This window comes from Mauremys reevesii, linkage group 22 (genome assembly GCF_016161935.1).
Source record: "Mauremys reevesii isolate NIE-2019 linkage group 22, ASM1616193v1, whole genome shotgun sequence".
Classification (NCBI taxonomy): domain Eukaryota; kingdom Metazoa; phylum Chordata; order Testudines; family Geoemydidae; genus Mauremys; species Mauremys reevesii.
This window is the reverse complement of record NC_052644.1, coordinates 1,497,583-1,519,201: the sequence shown is the minus strand read 5'-3', so window position 1 is coordinate 1,519,201 and position 21,619 is coordinate 1,497,583. Positions and strand designations below refer to the sequence as shown.

The following is a 21,619-nucleotide window of genomic DNA, read 5'->3' as shown; positions in this document are numbered from 1 at the left end:
GCTGGGCACCACCCAGACCCCGGCCGAGATCTGGGCCCCGTTGGGCCAGGCACCAGCCAGACCCCGGCTGAGATTTGGGCCCTGCCCAGACACGGCGGGACAAGCTCTGCCCCAAAGAGCTCACCGTCTAACCAAAGAGGCATCTCAATTTTTCAGATGGGGAAACTGAGGCCCAGAGAACCAACATGCCCGTGTCATCGGTGGCAGAGCTGGCAGCGAACTCAGCTCTCCCGCGTCTGTGCCCCCCAGCACCCGGCTCGCTTCCCTTGACTGGGCCAGCAGGATGGGGGGGTCACCCTAACCGCCCCCTCCTCCGCCGAGCCCATGGGGCGGGGGGCAAGGCTGGGCCCTGGCAGCTGCTTCCTAGCCACGGGGTCATTCATTGGTCTTTAGTGTTAGTGGGGTCTGGAGGGTCCCAGCATTGGGGAGGGGCTGGGAGCCAGGACTCTTGGATCCTATCCCCAGCTCTGGCACGTTCATCCCGGGACCACAGCGACCCTCCCCTGCCGTGCGGTGGCTCCTTCGTAGCCCAAACCCCCTGGGCCAACTTCAGTCAGTTCAGCTCACAACCGGTTATCGCCTGGTTGACGGATGGGCACAAGCCCCCCCGCAGTCCAGATTCCTGCTCCCCATTCCCAGAGCTGGGGAGAGAACCCAGGAGTCCTGGCTCCCAGCCCCCCTGCTCTACCCACCAGACCCCACTCCCAGAGCTGGGGAGAGAACCCAGGAGTCCTGGCTCCCAGCCCCCCTGCTCTACCCACCAGACCCCACTCCCAGAGCTGGGGAGAGAACCCAGGAGTCCTGGCTCCCAGCCCCCCTGCTCTACCCACCAGACCCCACTCCCAGAGCTGGGGAGAGAACCCAGGAGTCCTGGCTCCCAGCCCCCCTGCTCTACCCACCAGACCCCGCTCCCAGAGCTGGGGAGAGAACCCAGGAGTCCTGGCTCCCAGCCCCCCGCTCTACCCACCAGACCCCGCTCCCAGAGCCGGGGAGGGAACGATGCCCTGGCCAGGCAGTGTTTTCATTTCCGTGTGAGCAAACAGCCCCATCCTGGCTCACAGTCCCCCCCCCGCGAAGTTGCCCGCCATGACATCGGGGCTGGCGGTGCCGTGCTGGTTATGGCATCACGGGCGAGCGGGCCGGGCTTGGGCCGGGCTGCAAAGCAGCAGAGGAAGCTGGGAGCCGCCGAGGGCCGGCCTGCGGGGTCAGAGCCCGGGCGTGGCACGGAGGCAGGTGCCGCCGGCGCTGGCCGCTCGCTCTGGCTCGACAGCCCCTTGGCGTGGCCCAGGCAGGGCACGGGGCCGGGATCGGAACAGGGTGCCCCAGAGTTAAAACCCTGGCACCGGGGGGCCCAGCCAGAGACGGGGCAGCGGATGGACCTCGCTGGTGGCCGCGTGTGGCTCCGCCGTCTGTCGGGTCTGAACCAATTTAAGGACGTCCACACACACAAAGCCGCACCCATCCGCATCAAACGGCGCCGCTAGCAGCACCGGGGGCCCGGCCTGACGCGGCCACGGGGTCGGGACAAGACCCTCCTGGGGGCGGCTCATCCCACCCGCGCCGGGGCCGTGGGGCTGGGTTCCCATCCACGCTGGCAGCACCCCAAGGTGGGGCTTGTCTCTGCGGGCAACACAACGGGGGGGGCAACCCTGCCCAGCTCTGGGGGGCTAAGGGGCCCGGGGGGGGGGGGAATCTCCCACTTGCTCTGGTCAGGGGCACTAATAGCTCAGGGTGAGACGGGGTGGGGGCAGTGATGGATCCGGTCTGGGGGGTCTGTTGTTTGGAGGAAGGTGGCCAAGGGCTAAAGGGGCCCCCCACCCCCCGCCTCTGAGCCCCGGGCCTGGTCTGTGGGCCAACCCTTGTGCCTATCAAGGGATGGGAGTGTATTTGCATATGCATAAGTCTGGGGGCCAATGGGAGCAGGCTGAGGGATTCTTGCACCGATAAAAAGGAGGTTAGGTCTGCGCAGGCTTATTTGCATATTAATGAGCCTAGAGGCCAATAGGAAGAGAGCCGGGGTGGGGGCTGAGGCTGTTTGTAAATAACGGGAAGGCAGGAGGGAGTGGTGGTCAATGCAGAGTCTATTTGCATATTCATGATCCCATAGCCAATGGGAGGGGAGCTGAGGCGCGCTGGGAAAGGGGTGGCCAAGGTAGGGGGCGGGGCCGTGAGACCTCGCGCACGGGGGGCGTGGCCGAGCGCGTCGCTCATTTGCATATTGATGAGGCAGGGGCGTGGCCAGCGGCTGGAATGCTCCCGGGGAGGAGGCGGCCGCGGCGCGTGCGTGCGACACTGGAACCAGGGGCCGGGGCCGGAGCCGGGGGCGGCCGGGGGGGCCGCTCGGTGCCTGCGGAGCCAGCCAGCGCCCGGGTAAGGGGGGCCCGGGTGAGGGGGGCCCGGGCTCCGATCCCCCCCCGCCTTGTGCACGTTGCATCTGCCCCCCCCTGCAAACATGTCTCGGGGAGGGGGGGCTCCGCTCCGAAACCCCTGCCCGCCCCGGGCCCCCCCTCCCCGAGTGGCGCTGCACGGGGGCTCTGGCGGAGCGGGACCCCCCCGCCCCTTCCTGCATCTTTGGGCGGGGGGTTATTAGCCTGCGGTCTGCAGCATGCGGGGGGGGGCGAGTTCTGGGACCCCCCCCCAGCGCTGGGGCCGGGTCGGGGAGGGGAGGGGAAGTGAACTACTGAAGCCTGGGCTGTGGGCCTGCCCCCCTCCCCGATTATTTTCTCCAAAGCCACATACATGAGAGCGGGGTCTGTGCCCCCCCCTCCACCCCCTGCATCTGGGGTTTGGGTCGCTCCTTCCCTAGGCCTGTGGAAACGGGGGGGTCTGGGCCTCGGGTCGGGATGGGGGAGTTGATTGATTTTTGCAGAGCTGGGGCGGGGGGGCGTCAGTGCTGGAAAAAGAGAAATTCTCCCCCCCCCCAGAAGTAAGGAGGGAGCCGCAGGGGGGAGAAATGTGTCATTTATTTTTCTAGCGTTTTGCAGATCTGGCAGGACTGTGGTTCGGGGCCTTGGAGACCAGAGGCAGCGGCGGGGGGGGGCTGAGTGCTGGCAGATGGTGCGGGCTGGGCAATCGATCCAGACCACGCTGGCGTGATCGGGCGCCCCGGGGCGCCCCTTGGCACGGCCCCGCCTGGCGCGCTTGCCGCCCATGGGCCGTGCGGGCTGGGCCCCGGGTTCTGGATCGGAGTCGCAGGGCGAGATGTGACGCTGTCCAGTGGGGGGGTTCGCGCGTCTCAGGGGGGTGCGGACAGAGGAGCTGGCGTCCGGGAGAATGGATTTAGGGTCGCCCCATGACCGTGCCCTGGGCGCCGGTTACCCGCCCGGGGCGGTTTCTTTCAGACACCGGAGACCAGGGAGTGTGGACAAACCAGGGGAGCTCAGGCCACCCCAGAACGGCCGGGGGAGCCTGGCACACAGGGGAGCTGCTTGCGTGGGCCTGTCTGTGGATGGGGAAGGGGCCGATACGCCCTCCCCTGAAAACAGCTACTTCTGGGGGGTGCCACCACGTCTGGGGGCGACCGCGCTCTCGCGGGGTGTGCCGGCCCCGGCGGGGGAGGAGATATTTGTCGCACCCAAACCAAGGGGGCTCTCCCCAGTGCAACCCCCCTTCCCTGACCCCTCTGATCTCTGGCTCCTTGCCCCGTAATTCCCAGGCTGGGGCGTGTTTGCTCTGGGAATAGGTGGCGGCTGCAGCCGGCCTGGGGATGTGACAGATTTTGCTGGGGACGCGAGGATGTGGCGTATCCCAGGCAATGATCAAAAGACGCCCCCCCCCCCCGCCGCTTGCCTTAATCACGCGGCCCCTGGATGCCCAGTGACTCAGGACCCAGGGAAGGGGGCAGGGGAGCCGATGGGGGGTTATTTTGCAGCCTAGTGTCTGCCAGGCTGCTCATGGGAGGCCTGTGCCCAGCATCACTTACCGTTCGGCTGCTGCGGTTCGAATTATTCCCCCGCCGTGGGGAAAGGCCTGGCTGCCTGGGCCCCCGGGTCTGCGTCTGGCTCTGGGGAGGGGCTGGCTGCGGCGGGCAGTGGGGCCTGGGGCTCTACCTCAGCTCTGGGAAGGCGGGTCGGTGGGGGGCCCAGGCGTCCGGACTCCTGGGTTCGCTCCCCGGCGCGGCGGGGGCCAGGCGTCCGGACTCCTGGGTTCGCTCCCCGGCGCGGCGGGGGCCAGGCGTCCGGACTCCTGGGTTCGCTCCCCGGCGCGGCGGGGGCCAGGCGTCCGGACTCCTGGGTTCACTCCCTGGTGCTCCACATGAAGGGCTCAGGGATGAGTGGTTGCCAGGTCTCCGTTCTCTGGTCGCGGAGCAGGGGTGACATCTGGGAAGTGCTTTGAGGGAACGTTAGGAGGGTCGTGTTTCTGTGCAGTCCGAACACATTGTGGAGCTTGGTCCTTGCCACGCCTGGAACAGCAGGGGAGAGCTCCCTGCGTAAACAACTGCCCCGCCCCAGAGACGGCTGCATCTCGGGGCCGGGTCCCTGGCTAACCGGTCCCCCCGCACCACCCCAGAGACGGCTGCATCTCGCGCCGGGTTCCTGGCTAACGGGTCCCCGCGCCCCGCCCCAGAGACGGCTGCATCTCGGGGCCGGGTCCCTGGCTAACCGGTCCCCCCGCCCTGCCCCAGAGACGGCTGCATCTCGGGGCCGGGTCCCTGGCTAACCGGTCCCCCCGCCCCGCCCCAGAGATGGCTGCATCTCGGGGCCGGATTTCTGGCTAACCAGTCCCCGCCCCACCCCAGAGACGGCTGCATCTCGGGTCGGGTTCCTAGCTAACGGGTCCCGCGCCCGCCCCAGAGACAGCTGCATCTCGCGCCAGGTTCCTGGCTAACCGGTCCCCCCGCCCCACCCCAGAGACAGCTGCATCTCGCGCCGGGTTCCTGGCTAACGGGTCCCCACGCCCCGCCCCAGAGACGGCTGCGATTCATCCTGTCTCGTCTGTACGGACGTCGGACATCCCCCCCGGTGAACTAGCAGAATCCTCTGCTGCTTCCGCAGTGCTCAACTCGGGCCGCTGTGATTGCTCTGTGCCTTAGTTTCCCTATGCAGATGGGGTGCGAATCCCTGACTCCCTGCCGGGTTCCGCCCCCTCCCCCCCCCCCCGTGGAGCCCAGCCGAGGGGGCGGGGATGGGCTTTGGGGTTTTTCCTGGAGTTCAGGGACTGGGTCCCGGGGCAGATGGTTGGCAGTGGGGCTGCTGGGGCAGGGTGGGGAGCTCGCTGCAGGAGGGGGGGCCTGCAGGAAGCGCCCACATTCCCCGCCCCCTGGCAGAGACAGCCGCTGAGTTCCCCAGGGCCGACCTGGCCGAGCTCAAGGGGTCCCAGACGCCGTCCGGGAGCCGACAGGAAGTTGGGAAACGATCTGGAATTATGAGCATCCGTTCGAGCCACGTCGGAGGCCAGCTGCTGCCGGAGCCTCCAGCCAAAGGGGAACAGCAGGACTCCTGGGTTCTCCCCGGCTCTGGGGGGCAGGGGAGGCTAGTGGGTAGAGCGGGGGGGGGGGGGCTGGGAGCCAGGACTCCTGGGTTCTCCCCCAGCCTTGGGGCGGGGGGAGTGGGGTCCATTGGTTGTGGGGGGAGAGAGTCAGGACTCTCGGGTTCTATTCCAGGCTGTCGATGAGTCATCGTGGGGTCGGCCACGTCCTGTGACTCAGTTTCCCTGTGAGTGGCATAGCTCTTCTCCCCCCCCCCCACCCCGAAAGTGGGTCAGGAGCTTTGGCCCGAAGCTGTCTTGGGCCCTGGCAGGTGCCCACAGAAATGCAGCTCCGCCCAGCCCACCCTGCGTGGCCACATCTGGAGCAAATCAAGGAGGGGAACCGGCCCTCGGAGCCCCCTGGAGCTGCCCCTGCGGGCAGGGCTGCGTCCCAGGCCGGAGCAGGTCCCTGTGCTCGGCTCTGCCCTGGGGTCCCTGCAGGCCGCCCCCAGCACTGGGGTACATGAGGGGCGGGCGGGGGGGGGCCGCCACCAGTGGCTGGGGGGGGGTTCTGGTGTCCCCGGAGTGGGGCCCAGCCCCCGGAGCTGTTCAGGGCAGACGACGCCCGCGGCTGTGCCACGCGGATCCCTGGGAGACGCCCGCTTGGCTCTGCTCCGTGGGAGCAGTAGGGGCCGGGACCCCCCAACTCCTCCCCCACTTCCTGCAGGGCTGGGAGCCGGGCACCGACTGGGCACTGCCAGCCCCAGCGGGGGGGGGGAATATTTATATCCCCCTCCCAGACCTGGCCTGAGCTCTGGGGAGCTCAGCCCTTCAGGGGGCCGGTCTGTCATTGGGGGGCTCCGGGGGCTGGTCTGGCATTGGGGCTGGTCTGTCACTGGGGGCTCTGGGGCCGGTCTGTCATGGGGGTTCGGGGCCGGTCTGTCATTGGGGGTCTCTGGGCTCCGGGGCCAGTCTGTCATTGGGGGCTCCAGGGCTGGTCTGTCATTGGGGATCTCTGGGCTCCGCGGGCTGGTCTGTCATTGGGGGTTCCGGGGACCGGTCTGTCAGTGGGGGGCTCCGGGGGCTGGTCTGGCATTGGGGGCCTCTGGGCTCCAGGGGCTGGTCTGTCACTGGGGGGGCTCCAGGGGCCGGTCTGTCATTGGGGGGCTCCGGGGGCCGGTCTGTCAGTGGGGGTCTCAGGGCTCCGGGGCTGGTCTGGCATTGGGGGCTCTGGGGGCCACTCTGGCATTGGGGCTCTGGGCTCCGGGGCCGGCCTGTCATTGGGGGCCAGGGGCCGTGTGGCATTGGGGGTCTCTGGGCTCCGGGGGCTGGTCTGGCATTGCGGGGGCTCCAGGGGCCGGTGTGGCATTGGGGGTCTCTGGGTTCCGGGGGCCGGTCTGTAATTGGGGGGGCTCCAGGGGCCGGTCTGGCATTGGGGGTCTCTGGGCTCCGGGGGCCGGTCTGTCACTGGGGGGGCTCCGGGGGCCGGTCTGTCGTTGGGGATCTCGGGGCTCCGGGGGCCGGTCTGGCATTGGGGGTCTCTGGGCTCTGGGGTCCGGTCTGGCATTGGGGGGGCTCCGGGGGCCGGTCTGTTATCGATTTGATTCTCTCTAGGTTCACGCTGAGTTCAAATCCGTCCCGCCCCCAGTCCCCCCCCCCCTCCCCGGCCCAGACACCGTCCAGCCTGGTGTGGCTTGTCTGAGCCAGGCCCCGACCCCCCAGGCCAATTCACCCTGTGCTTGATTTCCCCCCGGAAGAGACCCCCCAGTCCCTTCGCCTGCTGAGGGGGTGTCTCCCCCCCAAGGGCTCAACACCCCAGCTCCCAGACCCCCCCGGGGAATCCCAGCCCCACGCTCGGGGGGGTGTTGAGGGGGAGGAGACCGGGCATGCAGGGGGGTTGGGGGCTGGGCAGCGGGGGGGGGAGCAGCTGAGGAAACAAACCCCCTTGGCCAAATGTTTGCCCGGCCCGACCTCCCCGCCCGGCTCCAGCTGGTGTTCGGGGGGTGAGGGGGGGGACCAGCTGTCAGAGCCCGGTGCTGACTTGGGGCAGCTGCCTCCCTTGGGGGTGGGGGGGGTACCATGGGGCGGCCCCCCCCCACCGCGGCCTTTTGTTCTGGCTGCCGCTCGGTTGTCTGGGGCCCCAATGCAGCCTGGCCCCTCCCCCGCAGCCCCTTCCCCCCCCATCACAATCCTGGCCCCTCCCCAGCACTTCACACACACCCCAAACACAGCCTGGCCCTTGCCCTTCCCCATCTTCCTCACTCCCCCAGGCCTGACCCCACCCCTCACAGCCCTCAAAGAGCTCCCCCCCGGCCCGCCCCCCTCCCACTGCCAGCCCCGGCCCCCCAATCTCCAGACAGTCTGCTTTGGGGGGGTTCAGGCCCCCGCCCCAGGGCAGAGTTGGTTTGATGCTGGTTTGGGGGGGGGGGGGCTCCATCTGGGCCCCTTTTGTGCCCCTTGTTAGGAGCTGGGGGGCTTGTGTGGGGCCCAGGCCAGCTCGGCACAGGGGGCCCACAGCCCCCCCTCGGGCGCACACTGAACCTCGCTCCGTTTTGGGGGGCCGGGGGCTGCCTGACGAGTGCGGGGAGCCCGGCTCGGGCAGGGAGGGGGTGAGTGTCTCCCGGGGTGAAGAGGCAGCTTGTGTGAACTGGGGGGACCCAGAGCAGCCATGGGCTAGGGCTGGCTGGGCATAAACACCCCCGCCCCCCCCCCCCCCGAGAATGGTCCTTGTGTCTGTCCACACAGGGAACTCCTGGTGGCAGTCCCGGCTCCCAGCCCCCTGCTCTAACCACTAGCCCCCACTCCCCTCCCAGAGCCAGGGAGAGAACCCAGGAGTCCTGGCTCCCAGCCCCCCCTGCTCTAACCACCAGCCCCCACCCCCATCCCAGAGCCAGGGAGAGAACCCAGGAGTCCTGGCTCCCAGCCCCCCTGCTCTAACCACTAGACCCCACTCCCCTCCCAGAGCCAGGGAGAGAACCTAGGAGTCCTGGCTCCCAGCCTCCTCTGCTCTAACCACTAGCCCCCACTCCCCTCCCAGAGCCAGGGAGAGAACCCAGGAGTCCTGGCTCCCAGGCCCCTGCTCTAACCACTAGCCCCCACCCTCCCAGAGCCAGGATAGAACCCAGGACTCCTGGCTCCCAGCCCCCTCTGCTCTAACCACTAGCCCCCACTCCCCTCCCAGAGCTGGGAGAGAACCCAGGAGTCCTGGCTCCCAGGCCCCCCTGCTCTAACCACTAGCCCCCACTCCCCTCCTATCGCCAGGGAGAGAACCCCGGTGTCCTGGCCCCGGGCATGTTTGCGGGGGGGCCCGGAGCTCACACCCGTGTCCCCCCAGGCCCCGGCGGCGGCGCGATGAACAAGCTGCGGCAGAGCCTGCGGCGGAAGAAGCCGGCCTACGTGCCCGAGGCCAGCCGGCCCCACCAGTGGCAGGCGGACGAGGAGGCCGTGCGCCGGGGCAAGTGCAGCTTCCCCGTGCGGGTGAGTCAGACGGGGGGGGCTCACGCACGTTGGCACGAGAATGGGTGAGTCCCCCGGGCTGGCACGTCTGGCACACCCTCTGCTCGCACACCTGTGCACTAGCATCTTACACGTGCCCAGTGTCATTCACAGGCTTGGCTCAGCAGGGTGCACACAGGTCCATGGGCACGCTTGGGCCAGAGGTTTACACACTCGGCTCACACAGGCTGTGAGGTTGCACGCTTGGCACACGTGGGTCAGTGGGCACACTTGGGCTGGGGGTTGCACGCTTGGCTTGCATGCCCATGTTTGCAGTAACTTCCCTGTGATGCACACACGTGTGCCCAGGATTTGCACACCCCCATCCCACACACATGGGCCTGCTCAGCTCCTACTCCTCCCTGCAGGGAACCCAGGAGTCCTGCACCTGGGTGGGCGCTGGGCATGGTGGGTAGTGGGGCGCTGGGATCTTGCCTGGGGGTGGCCTGGCTCTGACCTCTGCCCCCCGCAGTACCTGGGCCACGTGGAGGTGGAGGAGTCGCGGGGGATGCACGTGTGCGAAGAGGCCGTGAAGAAGCTGAAAACAGTGAGTGCAGCTGGCATTGGGGGGGGGCAGATCTGGGCCAGATGCCCCTGGTGCCTCCCACTGGGGACCCCCAGCACCTCCTCCTTCAACCCCCTTCTCCACCCCGAGTTCCCCAGCACCCCCCAGCCACCCACCATCCCCCCATTACCTCCCCGCTAGCCCAGGGGGCTGAGAGATTCCTAGAGTCTCTGAACTGGTTCCCCCCAGCCGTGGGGCAGAGGGCTCAGGAGCGAGGGGTGGGCTGGGGGGGGTTCTAGTGTCCCCCACTGACACCCCCCCAATTGCAGAGCGGGCGCAAGTCGGTGAAGTCGGTTCTGTGGGTGTCGGCCGATGGGCTGCGGGTCGTGGACGAGAAAACAAAGGTACAGGGGGGCGCGGGGGGAGGGACTGGGGATTGGGGGGGGCACGGCTGGGGGGGTTATGGGGCAGTGGGGAGCCGGGGGGGTCCTGCCATCCCCCCCCCCACATGGACTCAGGGGGAGCCCCGCGGACGTGCAGAGTGTCCCCCTGGGCTGAGGCGGGGGGGATGCGCTGCCCCCATCTCATGCCCCCCCTCCGCCCCCCAGGATCTCATCGTGGACCAGACCATTGAGAAGGTTTCGTTCTGCGCCCCCGACCGCAACTTCGACAAGGCCTTTTCCTACATCTGCCGCGACGGCACCACCCGCCGCTGGATCTGCCACTGCTTCCTGGCCCTCAAGGACTCGGTGCGTGGCCCCCCGGGTGTGTGCACGCCTCGCACGCCTCGCACGTGTGCTGAGTCTGCCATGCCCTGCACGCCTCGCACGCACGCCTCGCACGTGTGCTGAGTCTGCCATGCCTCGCACGCACGCCTCGCACGTGTGCTGAGTCTGCCATGCCCTGCACGCCTCGCACGCACGCCTCGCACGTGTGCTGAGTCTGCCATGCCTCGCACGCACGCCTCGCACGTGTGCTGTCTGCCATGCCTCGCACACACACCTTGCACGTGTGCTGAGTCTGCCATGCCCTGCACGCCCGCACGTGTGCTGAGTCTGCCATGCCCTGCACGCACGCCTGCACGCGTGTGCTGAGTCTGCCATGCCCTGCACGCCGCACGCACGTGTGCTGAGTCTGCCATGCCTCGCACGCACGCCTCGCACGTGTGCTGAGTCTGCCATGCCCTGCACGCCTCGCACGCACGCCTCGCACGTGTGCTGAGTCTGCCATGCCCTGCACGCCTCGCACGCACGCCTCACACGTGTGCTGAGTCTGCGATGCCCTTCATGCCTCCCACGCACGCCTTGCATGTGTGCTGAACCTGCCACGCCCTGCACGCCTCGCACGCATGCCTTGCACGTGTGCTGAACCTGCCACGCCCTGCACGCCTCGCACACACTGCACCTCGCCTGCTTCGCACCCTCGCCCGCGTGCTGAACCTGGCATGCCCCGCCCGCCTTGCCAGCATGCTGCACCTGGCATGCCCCGCACACCTCGCCCCCTCGCCCACCTCACCTGCCCGCTGCATCTGGCACACCTCGCACCCTTGCCCGCCCCACCTGCATGCTGCACCGAGCACGCCTGCCAGGCCGCTGCTCCTAGCAGGCCTCGTACCCTCGCCCACGTGCTGCCCCTGGCACACCCACCTCGCCCGTGTGTGGCACCTGGCATGCCTGCCTCTTCCACCTGGCCCACGGGATGCCCCTGGCATGCCCGCCTCATCTGCCCACTCACTTGCACGCTGGTGCTTACACACACACCCCTTGCACAGGCAGCCTCTCTGCCCCCCCTCGCTCGCTGGGTCTCCCGCACCCACTTGTGCACTCGCCCAGCTGGCTCCCCGTGCGCGCAGCCCGTGCGAAGGCTGCTCGTGTCCCTGCGCGCTCGCCTGGCACCCGCGGCTCGGCACCCCCTGACCCAGCTCTGCCCCCTGCCCGCAGGGCGAGCGCCTGAGCCACGCCGTGGGCTGCGCCTTCGCGGCCTGCCTGGAGCGCAAGCAGAAGCGGGAGAAGGAGTGTGGGGTGACGGCCTCCTTCGACGCCAACCGCACCAGCTTCGCCCGCGAGGGCTCCTTCCGCGCCCCGGCTGCCAGCCAGCCCGCCCAGCGCCAGCTCGTGCTGCGCCAGATCCAGGACAGGAAGAAAGGTGAGAGGGACGCACCCCGAGCCAGTGCCCAGCTCCAGCCGCCCCCGCTGTGTCCCCCCACCCCCAATACCCTCAGCTTGTGACCGTCTCTGCCCCCCCGCCCCTCCGGGAACCCACCCCCCAATAACCTCAGCTCCTGACCAGCTCCACCCCCCCTCACCTGCCCAGCTCCACCCCCCTCACCCCTCCGGGTACCCACCCCCCAATACCCTCAGCTCCTGCCCAGCTCCACCCCCCCTCACCTGCCCAGCTCCACCCCCACCTCCGGTACCCACCCCCAATACCCTCAGCTCCTGACCAGCTCCACCCCTCACCTGCCCAGCTCCACCCCCCTCACCCCTCCGGGTACCCACCCTCCAATACCCTCGGCTCCTGACCAGCTCCGCCCCCTTCACCTGCCCAGCTCCACCCCCTCACCTGCCCAGCTCCACCCCCTCACCTGCCCAGCTCCACCCCCTCACCCCTCCAGGAACCCACCCCCAATACCCTCAGCTCCTGACCAGCTCCGCCCCCTCACCTGCCCAGCTCCACCCCCACCCTCCGGGTACCCACCCCCAATACCCTCAGCTCCTGACCAGCTCCGCCCCCTCACCTGCCCAGCTCCAGCCCCTCACCCCTCCGGGAACCCACCCCCAATACCCTCAGCTCCTGACCAGCTCCACCCCCTCACCTGCCCAGCTCCACCCCCACCTCCTGGGTACCAATCCCCAATACCTTCAGCTTGTGACCGTCTCTGCCCCCCCACCCCTCCGGGTACCCACCCCCCAATACCCTCAGCTCCTGACCATCTCCGCTCCCCCCGCCCAGCTCCACCCCCCCACCCCTCTGGGTACCCCTGGTGAGCCCCCACCCCCAATGCCCTCAGCTCCTGACCATCTCTGCCCCCCCTGCCCAGCTCCACCCCCCTGTCCTGGTGGGGGGGCTGAGGGCGCTGGGGGGCAGGTGCCGGGGGAGGGGGCTGAGGGCGCTGGGGGGCAGGTGCCGGGGGAGGGGGCGGTCCTGAGGGGGAGGGGCTGAGGGCGCTGGGGGGCAGGTGCCGGGGGAGGGGGCTGTCCTGGGGCAGGTGCTGGGAGGGCTGTCCTGGGGGGCAGGTGCCGAGGGGCTGAGGGCGCTGGGGGCAGGTGCCGGGGAGGGCTGTCCTGGGGCTGAGGGCGCTGGGGGCAGGTGCCGGGGGAGGGGGCTGTCCTGGGGGGGGGGGCGGCGAGGAGAACAACGGGGGGTCTAACCCCGACACCCTCAACCAGCAGAGGCTGCCCCAGCTGCTGCCCCCACGGCGCCCCCCCCCCCCGCCCACCCGGGCAGCGACACCCCACCACAGGGGGCCACGTCGCCGGCGGAGAAGGGGGAGGGGGGCCCCCCGCACGCCATCCCGCGCCGCCACGCGCCCCTGGAGCAGCTGGTGCGCCAGGGCTCCTTCCGCGGCTTCCCCGCCCTCAGCCAGAAGAACTCGCCCTTCAAACGCCAGCTCTCGCTGCGGCTCAGCGACCTGCCCTCCACCCTGCAGCGCAAGGGCGACTTCCAGGCCAGGGGCGCCGGTGAGCGGGGGGCGGGGGAGCTGGGCGTGGGGCGGGGGGGCGGGGGAGCCAGGGGCACTGGGGCTGGGGGAGCTGGGCGGGGGGCTGCCAGGGCTGGGAGAGCCGGGCGGGGGGCAGTGGGGGGCAGGGGTGCCGGGCGCGGGAGGCAGTGGTGTGGGTGAGCCGGGCACAGGTGGCAGCGGGGGCTGGGTGGGGCAGGGGCATGGGGGAACTGGGTGTGGGGGCAGCAGGTGCCACGGGAGCCGGGTGTGGGGCAGATGGACCCTAGGGGTGGTATCTTGGATTCCGGCCCCTTAAGAGATGGGGGGGGCGTATTACCGGGGGCCACACTGGAAGGGGGGGTGTTCACTCCGAGTTGCCCCCCCAACTCTGCTCCCCCCCCCAGTGCCAGAGCTGGAATCGACCCCAACCGGTGACAGCGACGGGATCAGCGCCCTCTGCAGCCAGATTGACGCCTCCTTCGCCCACCCGCCCGCCGACCCCTTCAGCCCCACAGCCGCCAACGGCACCGCCTCCCCCCCCGCGGGGCTCCCCCAAGGTACGGGCCCCGTGCCAGGGCCCCTGGGTACACCATGTGACCCCCCGGGGGTCACCCCCAATGATGCCAGGCCCCTCTCCTGGGGATCACCCCCGGGCACGCCCCGTACCCACACGGTGCCCCCCACCCCAGAGAAAGCCGATCTCTGCTCTGGGCAAGAGGTCCCTGGGTACCAGCCCGTGCGCTCCACCCCAGAGGCAGCCGCATCTTCGTGCCAGCCCTCCGCGCCCCGCCCCGGCATTCCCCACGGGGCTGGCTCGCTCCTGACGTGGTTTTTCTCCTTGCCCGCAGGGCCGGCGGCCTGGGGCGAGCCCGGGGTGGGGGCCCCTTCGCAGGCCCCCTCATTCCAGCCCGGACACAAGCGGACCCCGTCGGAGGCCGAGCGCTGGCTGGAGGAGGCGGCCCAGACGGCCAAGGCCCAGCAGGTGGCCGTGCCTGCGGCCCTGCCCGCCACGCTGCCCCCCTACCCCGTGAGCTACGACGCCGCGCCCGCCCCCCTGGGCATGTTCCTGCCGCCCAGCCAGCCGTGGCCTCGTGCAGCGCCCCGTGGTGGGTCCCAGATGGTGCCAACGTCTGCCCAGCTGCCGCCTCGAATGGGGGCAAGGCCGGCCCCTTCCCCCCTGCTCTGCTGGGCCCTGCGCTGCCCTCCCCAGGCCCGCCCCAAGCCCGGCAGCGCTGCCCCCTGGGCCCCAGAGTCAGGCCAGCCGGGGGCCCTGGCCCCTCCGCCCCCCACCGCCCGCCCCGGGCCCAAGCCGGACCCCTTTGAGGCGCAGTGGGCGGCGCTGGGGACCAAGCCCCCCGGGGGGGCCGACCCGGGCAACCCCTTCGCCGGAGACCTGCAGAAAACATTTGAGATCGAGCTGTGAGCTGTGGGGGGGGGAGCCACTGGGGGTCCCTGAGCCCCCCACTACGGAACTGACTGTGGGGCCAGCTAGAGGTGGGGGATGTACAGAGACCCCCCAGCCCCATCGGGACACAGGTCACCTCCTTGCCAAACGGGGGGGCAGGCTGGGGAGGGGCCCCCAGGGCTGCTGCCCAGCCCCACAGCATCAGCTTTGGGGGCTTTGCCTGGGGGCCGATGGGGGTCACTGGAGGTGGGGCTGGGTCTGCTGAACTGCAGGGGAAGGTGGGGGTGAGAAATCTCCCTCCCCCCCGGTGATGAAATGGTTAACGGGTCCCTGGCTGGCTGCAAGGGGACGTTTGGGGGGCCTGGATGGGGGCACCCCCCCAGATCCAGGGGGGATGAGGGCTAACCCCCCCGCAGTCTAATGGTCAGGCCTGCGGGGATGAGGCCCAGCAGCCCCGTGCCTGGGGGGGGGGGGGGGTTGGGGGCCGGTTATGGGGGGCTGAGCAGAGGGAAAAGTGGGGGGCTGGAGCTGGGATTGCTCCCCTGCAGGGAGCTGCTGGGGGGGGCTGGTTCTGGCCTTTTCATCCCGTAGTGGGGGGGTGCCACGATGCACCAGCGCCACCTGCTGGGGGGTGCTGACCCCCCCCCCCCCGGTCCCTCAGCGTGGCCCAGGTGGGGAGTCTGGGGGGAGGGGTGATGCTAACCCTAAATCTTCTGGGGGGAGCTTCCCCCCCATGGGAAAAAACACCCAGAGCTGGAGCTTTTCCTGCCCAGAGCCCTGGCTGGGCCTGGCCTGGGGGGGTCTCAGGGGCCCTTGGCCAAGGGGGGGGTTGACCCTGGCTCTAATTTATTATCTTTGATTTTTAGTTTGGGGACGGGGGTGGCCGGGGGGTGGAGCCTGGTGAAGATGGGGGAGGGGCTCAGGCCCGGGTGGGATGGATGGACGGACAGACGGACTCGCCTTGCCTCAGTTTCCCCCCCGCCTGCCCTGATCCTGGCACGAATCAAAGCCCGTTCTCAGCGGGTGCTGGGCTGATGTAGGGGGGGATGCTGTGGGGACTGGGGGCGACCAGACACCCCTCCCCCAGCCTGTGTGGGGCTGGGGGCAGGGCTGGACCCCTGGGGGGGGGGACCTGAGACCTCTGATCTGCCCCCCTGGGCCTGAGCAGCGCGGCCTGGATTCGCCCCCCACGTGGGCACTGCCTGGAGGTGCTTTGTGGGCCCTGGGGGGCGGGGGCTGTGTGGGGGCCTGCGGGGGCGATGCCACAGGGCCTGGCTCAGTGGATGCCACCCGGTGGGTGCCGGGGGCCCCAGGGCTGGAGGGTGGTGCCCTGGGGCAGGGGGGCCGTGCCACGTTGTAGGTGCACAGAGCCCTGGGGCAGGTGCCAGGGGGCGGGGAGGGGCTGGTCCGTGCCCTGTGCCGACCAGCAGGAGGCGACACCAGCCCGGGTGGGGGAGGGGGAGATTTTCTATCTTTATTTCCAAAAAAAATTTTGTATCTAAAATAGCCCCCCCCCCCGCCCCGGTTTGTATGCTGGAAATAACTGCTAATAAAGCAATCCTCGCCTGTCAGGTGTGTCAGCCCCTGGGGGGGCGATGGGGGGCCGGGGGGCACTGCGGCTGGATTGCCCTGGGCCCCCCCCGACCCAATTCCAAGGCTGCTGCTCCCCTCCGGGGGGCTGGGGGGGCTCCTTCACTTCTTGTCCTAGACTGCGGCAGTGGGGCATTGCCTGGGGATTGTTAAACACCCCCGTGCCCCACCCCAGAGGTGGCTGCATCTCAGTACTGGGCAAGCGGGCGCCATATAACCAGCCCCCACACCCCACCCCAGAGGTGGCTGCATCTCAGCGCCAGGCACAGGGGCCTCCGCGCCCCACCCCAGAGGTGGCTGCATCTCAGCGCCAGGCACAGGGGCCTCCTGTAACCAGCCCCCACGTCCCACCCCAGAGGTGGCTGCATCTCAGCGCCAGGCACAGGGGCCCCCTGTAACCAGCCCCCGCGCCCCACCCCAGAGGTGGCTGCATCTCAGCGCCAGGCACAGGGGCCCCCTGTAACCAGCCCCACCCCAATACCCAGCCTCTCCCCCCCACCCTGTGACTACCCCACATGCAGGGGCAAGGCCACAGTGGGCTGCTCCTTTGGGGGGGCACTGGGGGGAGATGGGGCAGGACAGGATTGGAGCCACCTGCCCCTCCCCCATCTCTGCCCCCCTCCAGCACCTCACATTCACCGGGGAGGGGGGGGCTGGACACGGGGCCTGTCCCATTGAGCGGGCGCTGGCCCCAGGGGGGGCACTGGCTGGCTCAGGGGCCTGGGGCCTGTCCCCTCTAGGGGACACCAGGTGTGATGCTGCTGCTGGGTCTCAGCCCGCAGGCATGAGCCCTAGAGATCTCCCCAGGGTGCCCTCCCCTGGGGCCCGGCCTGGTCTGGCTGGAGCAGGCCTGGCAGACGCCCAGCGCGGGCACCGCTGCTCGCAGCCCAAACCCGCCTGGGGGGAGGAGGTGGGGACTCGCCGAAGCCTCCCTCACACCTGCCCACCGCCCCCATCTGCATCCCCCAGGTCGCCCCTCGCCCGAATCTCCGGCTGCCCCACAGAGCCCTGGGGGGCCCGGCTCCTGGACCAGCGGCTGCGGTAGCCTCTGGTGCCAGGGGGCACCGCGGGGCAGGCCGGGAGAGCGCTCAGCAGTGGGGCTGGGGTCCCATGGGGCAGTGCCAGTGCCCTGGCTGCAGGACCCACCGGGCAGGGGTGGGAGCTGGGCCGGGGGTCCCCCAGGGCTCTGGGTGCCCCCATGGGGGTTCCCCTACGCTGCACGTGGCAGGGGCAGTGCCTACCACGGAGGTGCCACCTTGCGGGCCCCAGGCAGCCTGCGGCCACGTGCCACGCCCGGCACCATGGCGCTCGTGGGACACGGGTGGTGCCAGGTGGGCACAGGCCAGGCTGCCTGGGCGCCGCACACGGCCCCTGTGGGCTCAGGAACTCGGGGCTGCATCACCCCCTGGCACGGCCCACCCGGGGGACGTGGGACTGTTGCTATGGTAACTGCCCCCCAGCGAGTGGTCTGGGACCGCACGCGGGGGCCTGCCCCTGCCCAGGAGACGTGTCGGTGGAAGCCACGGCCCAGGGGCACAGCGCCGCGGGAGACGGGGTGTTAGAGAAAGGGGGCAGATGGGGGGGGTCCCCCAACACCCTGCACCCCCAAGCCAGCCCCTGCCCTCCACCCCCTGGTGCATCCTGGGCAGAAAGGCCCTGTGCCCCATTCCCTGCCCCCCAACCCAGACACCCCATTCCCCCCAGCGCTCCCTAGGGGCACGGCCCTGTGCCCCATTCCCTGCCCCAGACACCCCCTGCCCCCCCAGCGCTCCCTAGGGGGCACGGCCTTGTGCCCCATTCCCTGCCCCCCAACCCAGACACCCCATTCCCCCCAGCGCTCCCTAGGGGGCACGGCCTTGTGCCCCATTCCCTGCCCCCAACCCAGACACCCCATTCCCCAGCGCTCCTAGGGGCATGGCCCTGTGCCCCATTCCTGCCCCCGACCCAGACACCCCTGCCCTCCCAGTGCTCCCTAGGGGCACGGCCCTGTGCCCCATTCCCTGGCCCCAACCCAGACACCCCATTCCCCCAGTGCTCCTAGGGCACGCCCCTGTGCCCCATTCCTGCCCCTGACCCAGACACCCCTGCCCCCAGCGCTCCTAGGGGCACGGCCCTGTGCCCATTCCTGCCCCTGACCCAGACACCCCTGCCCCCAGTGCTCCCTAGGGGCACGGCCCTGTGCCCCATTCCCTGCCCCCCAACCCAGACACCCCATTCCCCCCAGTGCTCCCTAGGGGCACGGCCCTGTGCCCCATTCCCTGCCCCCGGACCCAGACACCCCCTGCCCCCCCAGCGCTCCCTAGGGGCACGGCCCTGTGCCCCATTCCAGGCCCCCCGACCCAGACACCCCCTGCCCTCCCAGTGCTCCCTAGGGGCACGGCCCTGTGCCCCATTCCCTGGCCCCTGACGCAGACACCCCCTGCCCCCCCAGCGCTCCCTAGGGGCACGGCCCTGTGCCCCATTCCCTGACCCAGATACCCCCTGCACCCCCAGCGCTCCCTAGGGGCACGGCCCTGTGCCCCATTCCCTGGCCCCTGACGCAGACACCCCTGCCCCCAGTGCTCCTAGGGCACGGCCCTGTGCCCCATTCCCTGCCCCCAGCGCTCCCTAGGGGCATGGCCCTGTGCCCCATTCCTGCCCCCGACCCAGACACCCTGCCCCCAGCGCTCCCTAGGGGCACGGCCCTGTGCCCCATTCCTGACCCAGATACCCCTGCACCCCAGCGCTCCTAGGGGCACGGCCCTGTGCCCCATTCCTGGCCCCTGACGCAGACACCCCTGCCCCCAGCGCTCCCTAGGGGCTAGGCCCTGTGCCCCATTCCTGCCCCCGACCCAGACACCCCTGCCCCCAGCGCTCCTAGGGGCACGGCCTTGTGCCCCATTCCTGCCCCTGACCCAGACACCCCTGTCCCCAGCGCTCCCTAGGGGCACGGCCCTGTGCCCCATTCCCTGGCCCCTGACGCAGACACCCCCTGCCCCCCATCGCTCCCTAGGGGCTAGGCCCTGTGCCCCATTCCCTGCCCCCCGACCCAGACACCCCCTGCCCCCAGCGCTCCCTAGGGCATGGCCCTGTGCCCCATTCCCTGCCCCCAGCGCTCCCTAGGGGCACGGCCCTGTGCCCCATTCCTGCCCCCGACCCAGACACCCCTGCCCCCAGCGCTCCCTAGGGGCACGGCCCTGTGCCCCATTCCTGCCCCTAGCGCTCCTAGGGGCATGGCCCTGTGCCCCATTCCCTGCCCCGACCCAGACACCCCTGCCCCCAGCGCTCCCTAGGGCACAGCCCTGTGCCCCATTCCTGACCCAGATACCCCTGCACCCCCAGCGCTCCCTAGGGGCGGCCTGTGCCCCATTCCCTGCCCCTAGCGCTCCCTAGGGGCATGGCCCTGTGCCCCATTCCCTGCCCCCCGGCCCAGACCCCCCTGCCCCCAGCGCTCCCCAGGGGCACAGCCCTGTGCCCCATTCCTGACCCAGATACCCCTGCACCCCAGCGCTCCTAGGGGCACGGCCCTGTGCCCCATTCCCTGCCCCCCGACCCAGACACTCCCTGCCCCCCCAGCGCTCCCTAGGGGCATGGCCCTGTGCCCCATTCCCTGCCCCCCCAGCGCTCCCTAGGGGCACGGCCCTGTGCCCCATTCCCTGCCCCCCGACCCAGACACCCCCTGCCCCCCCAGCGCTCCCTAGGGGGCACGGCCCTGTGCCCCATTCCCTGGACCCTGACGCAGACACCCCCTGCCCCCCCCGCGCTCCCTAGGGGCCCGGCCCTGTGCCCCATTCCCTGCCCCCTGACCCAGCCAGCCCCTGCTCTGGGCCCACCAGCGCCCCCTAGAGGGGAAAGGTGGGTGGGGGTCAGGGGGCGGAGGTGGGGGCAGAGGCAGATGGGGGGAAGGGAAGGGAGCTGGCCTGTCTCACTGGGGCAGGAGGGGGGTCTGTGTTGGGAGAAGAGGGGACTCCAGGAAGCTGTGGATGGGTCCCTGGGGCGCTGGTGGGGAGAGCAGGCGGGGATGCAGCTGCAGCACCTCGTTCCCCTCCAGCAACAGGAAACACCCCACTACCCCCCCCACAGCCTCCACAATGCACCCCACCCCCAGCCCTGGGCTCCCCAGCTCTGCCGGTGCCCCTCACTCCCGACCCGCAGCCCCTGCCAGCCCAACCCACCCCCCCCAGCTCTGCCGGTGCCCCTCACTCCCGACCCGCAGCCCCTGCTAACCCAGCCCTGGTCCCACCCAGCTCTGCCGGTGCCCCTCACTCCCAACCCACAGCCCCTGCTAGCCCAGCCCTGGGCTCCCCCCAACCCCAATTCTGCCGGTGCCCCTCACTTCTGACTTGCAGCCCCTGCTAGCCCAGCCCTGGGCTCCAATACCCTGAAATCCAGAGGGTCACTGGGCGATAGAAGGAGCCCAACTGGTGTCAAATCCACTCCCCGTAGGGGTACAGTCCTGGCAGCTGCGGAGCAACCCCCCCCCCTCCCCTAACCTGTGCCAGGGAGCCTTGGCACTGCCCCCAGAAAGCTCAAAGGCCCCCCCCCAGCGCATCTAGTTCCAGCTCCTCCCCCTGCCAGACACAGGGAGCGCGTGGGGCGATTCCTGCCGGCTGGGCTGGGGCCTGGGCCGAGGCCTGACTGAACTCATTGCACAGAAGCCAGCCGTTGGGTGCGACCGGCGTCCCCTGGGGGCACTGTCTGTGCCTGCCATCGGAGGGATTTTTCTCAGTGTACAAGCAAGTTTCCACTCTTTGGCTGGGATCCCTGGGGGCTTCCTGGACCGGGCTGGGCTACAGGGAAAACAAACACGTTAACACCCTGCGCTCGCCCAGCCTCCACCTCACTGACTCCCCTGCTGCCAGGAGCCGCCCTGCCGGGCCCCGGGTGCCCGCGCCTGCTCAGTAGGGGGTGCCGTTGGTGTCAGCAGTGGGATCTGGGCAGGGCAGCAGGGCAGTGCCCCATGAGGGCTCTGTCACCCAGCCCCTCCTCCCACTGCAGGGTCGCCGGTGGGTGCAAGCCAGTGCACTGGAGACTCCCGCCCCCCCGTCGCCGATTTCCCATCATCCCCCTGAACGGCGACGGCTGCAGCGGGGGAGGGGAGACAGAGAGAGATATATCTATATTTGCCTTATCTCGAATAAGGAAATGGATCACTTGTGGTTGCTAAGGTAACCAGCAGCAAGAGATGCTCACCAGCTCTTAAAGGAGACGTGCGGGGGGGGGGGGCAAGGCAGCTGTTTAACAGCCATGTGCAGCCCCCCCCCCATGTATCACAGGGGAGAGAGGGGCCGGCGGGGGGGACCCAGGAGATCAGCGTTCAGCTCCCACCTGTGCCACTGGCTCCCCAAGTGACTGCGGCCAAATCCCTGCATCTCTCTGTGCCTGAGCTTCCCAAGTGGCAAAATGGTGATAAAAATCCCACCTTGTGACCCCTTGGGGGCAGGTGTGTCTCCCTTTGGGTCTGGGCCGCGCCCGGCGCGACGGGCCCTGATCTCGGCCGGGGTCTGGGCAGCTCCCGGCCCGACGGGGCCCTGATCTCAGCCGGGGTCTGGGCGGCGCCAGGCGCGACGGGGCCCTG

At 69.9% G+C, this 21,619-nt stretch overlaps 1 protein-coding gene across 1 annotated transcript; it reads left to right on the top strand.

Moving 5' to 3' along the window:
* Positions 1–2,256: 2,256 nt before the first annotated feature.
* On the top strand, positions 2,257–14,490 carry NUMBL (NUMB like endocytic adaptor protein). The gene is made up of 9 exons (XM_039510876.1): positions 2,257–2,370; positions 8,741–8,883; positions 9,374–9,448; positions 9,736–9,810; positions 10,015–10,155; positions 11,347–11,551; positions 12,799–13,086; positions 13,472–13,624; positions 13,916–14,490. The coding sequence occupies exons 2-9, from the start codon at positions 8,758–8,760 to the stop codon at positions 14,488–14,490; spliced, it is 1,638 nt and encodes a 545-aa protein (XP_039366810.1). The 5' UTR covers positions 2,257–2,370; positions 8,741–8,757.
* Positions 14,491–21,619: the final 7,129 nt, after the last annotated feature.

Coding starts and splice junctions, on each gene's coding strand:
- NUMBL (XM_039510876.1), top strand. CDS start 8,758: ATGAACAAGCTGCGGCAGAGCCTGCGGCGGAAGAAGCCGGCCTACGTG. Junction 9,811..10,014: donor TCGTGGACGAGAAAACAAAG/GTACAGGGGGGC, acceptor TCCGCCCCCCAG/GATCTCATCGTGGACCAGAC. Junction 13,625..13,915: donor CCCCGCGGGGCTCCCCCAAG/GTACGGGCCCCG, acceptor CCTTGCCCGCAG/GGCCGGCGGCCTGGGGCGAG.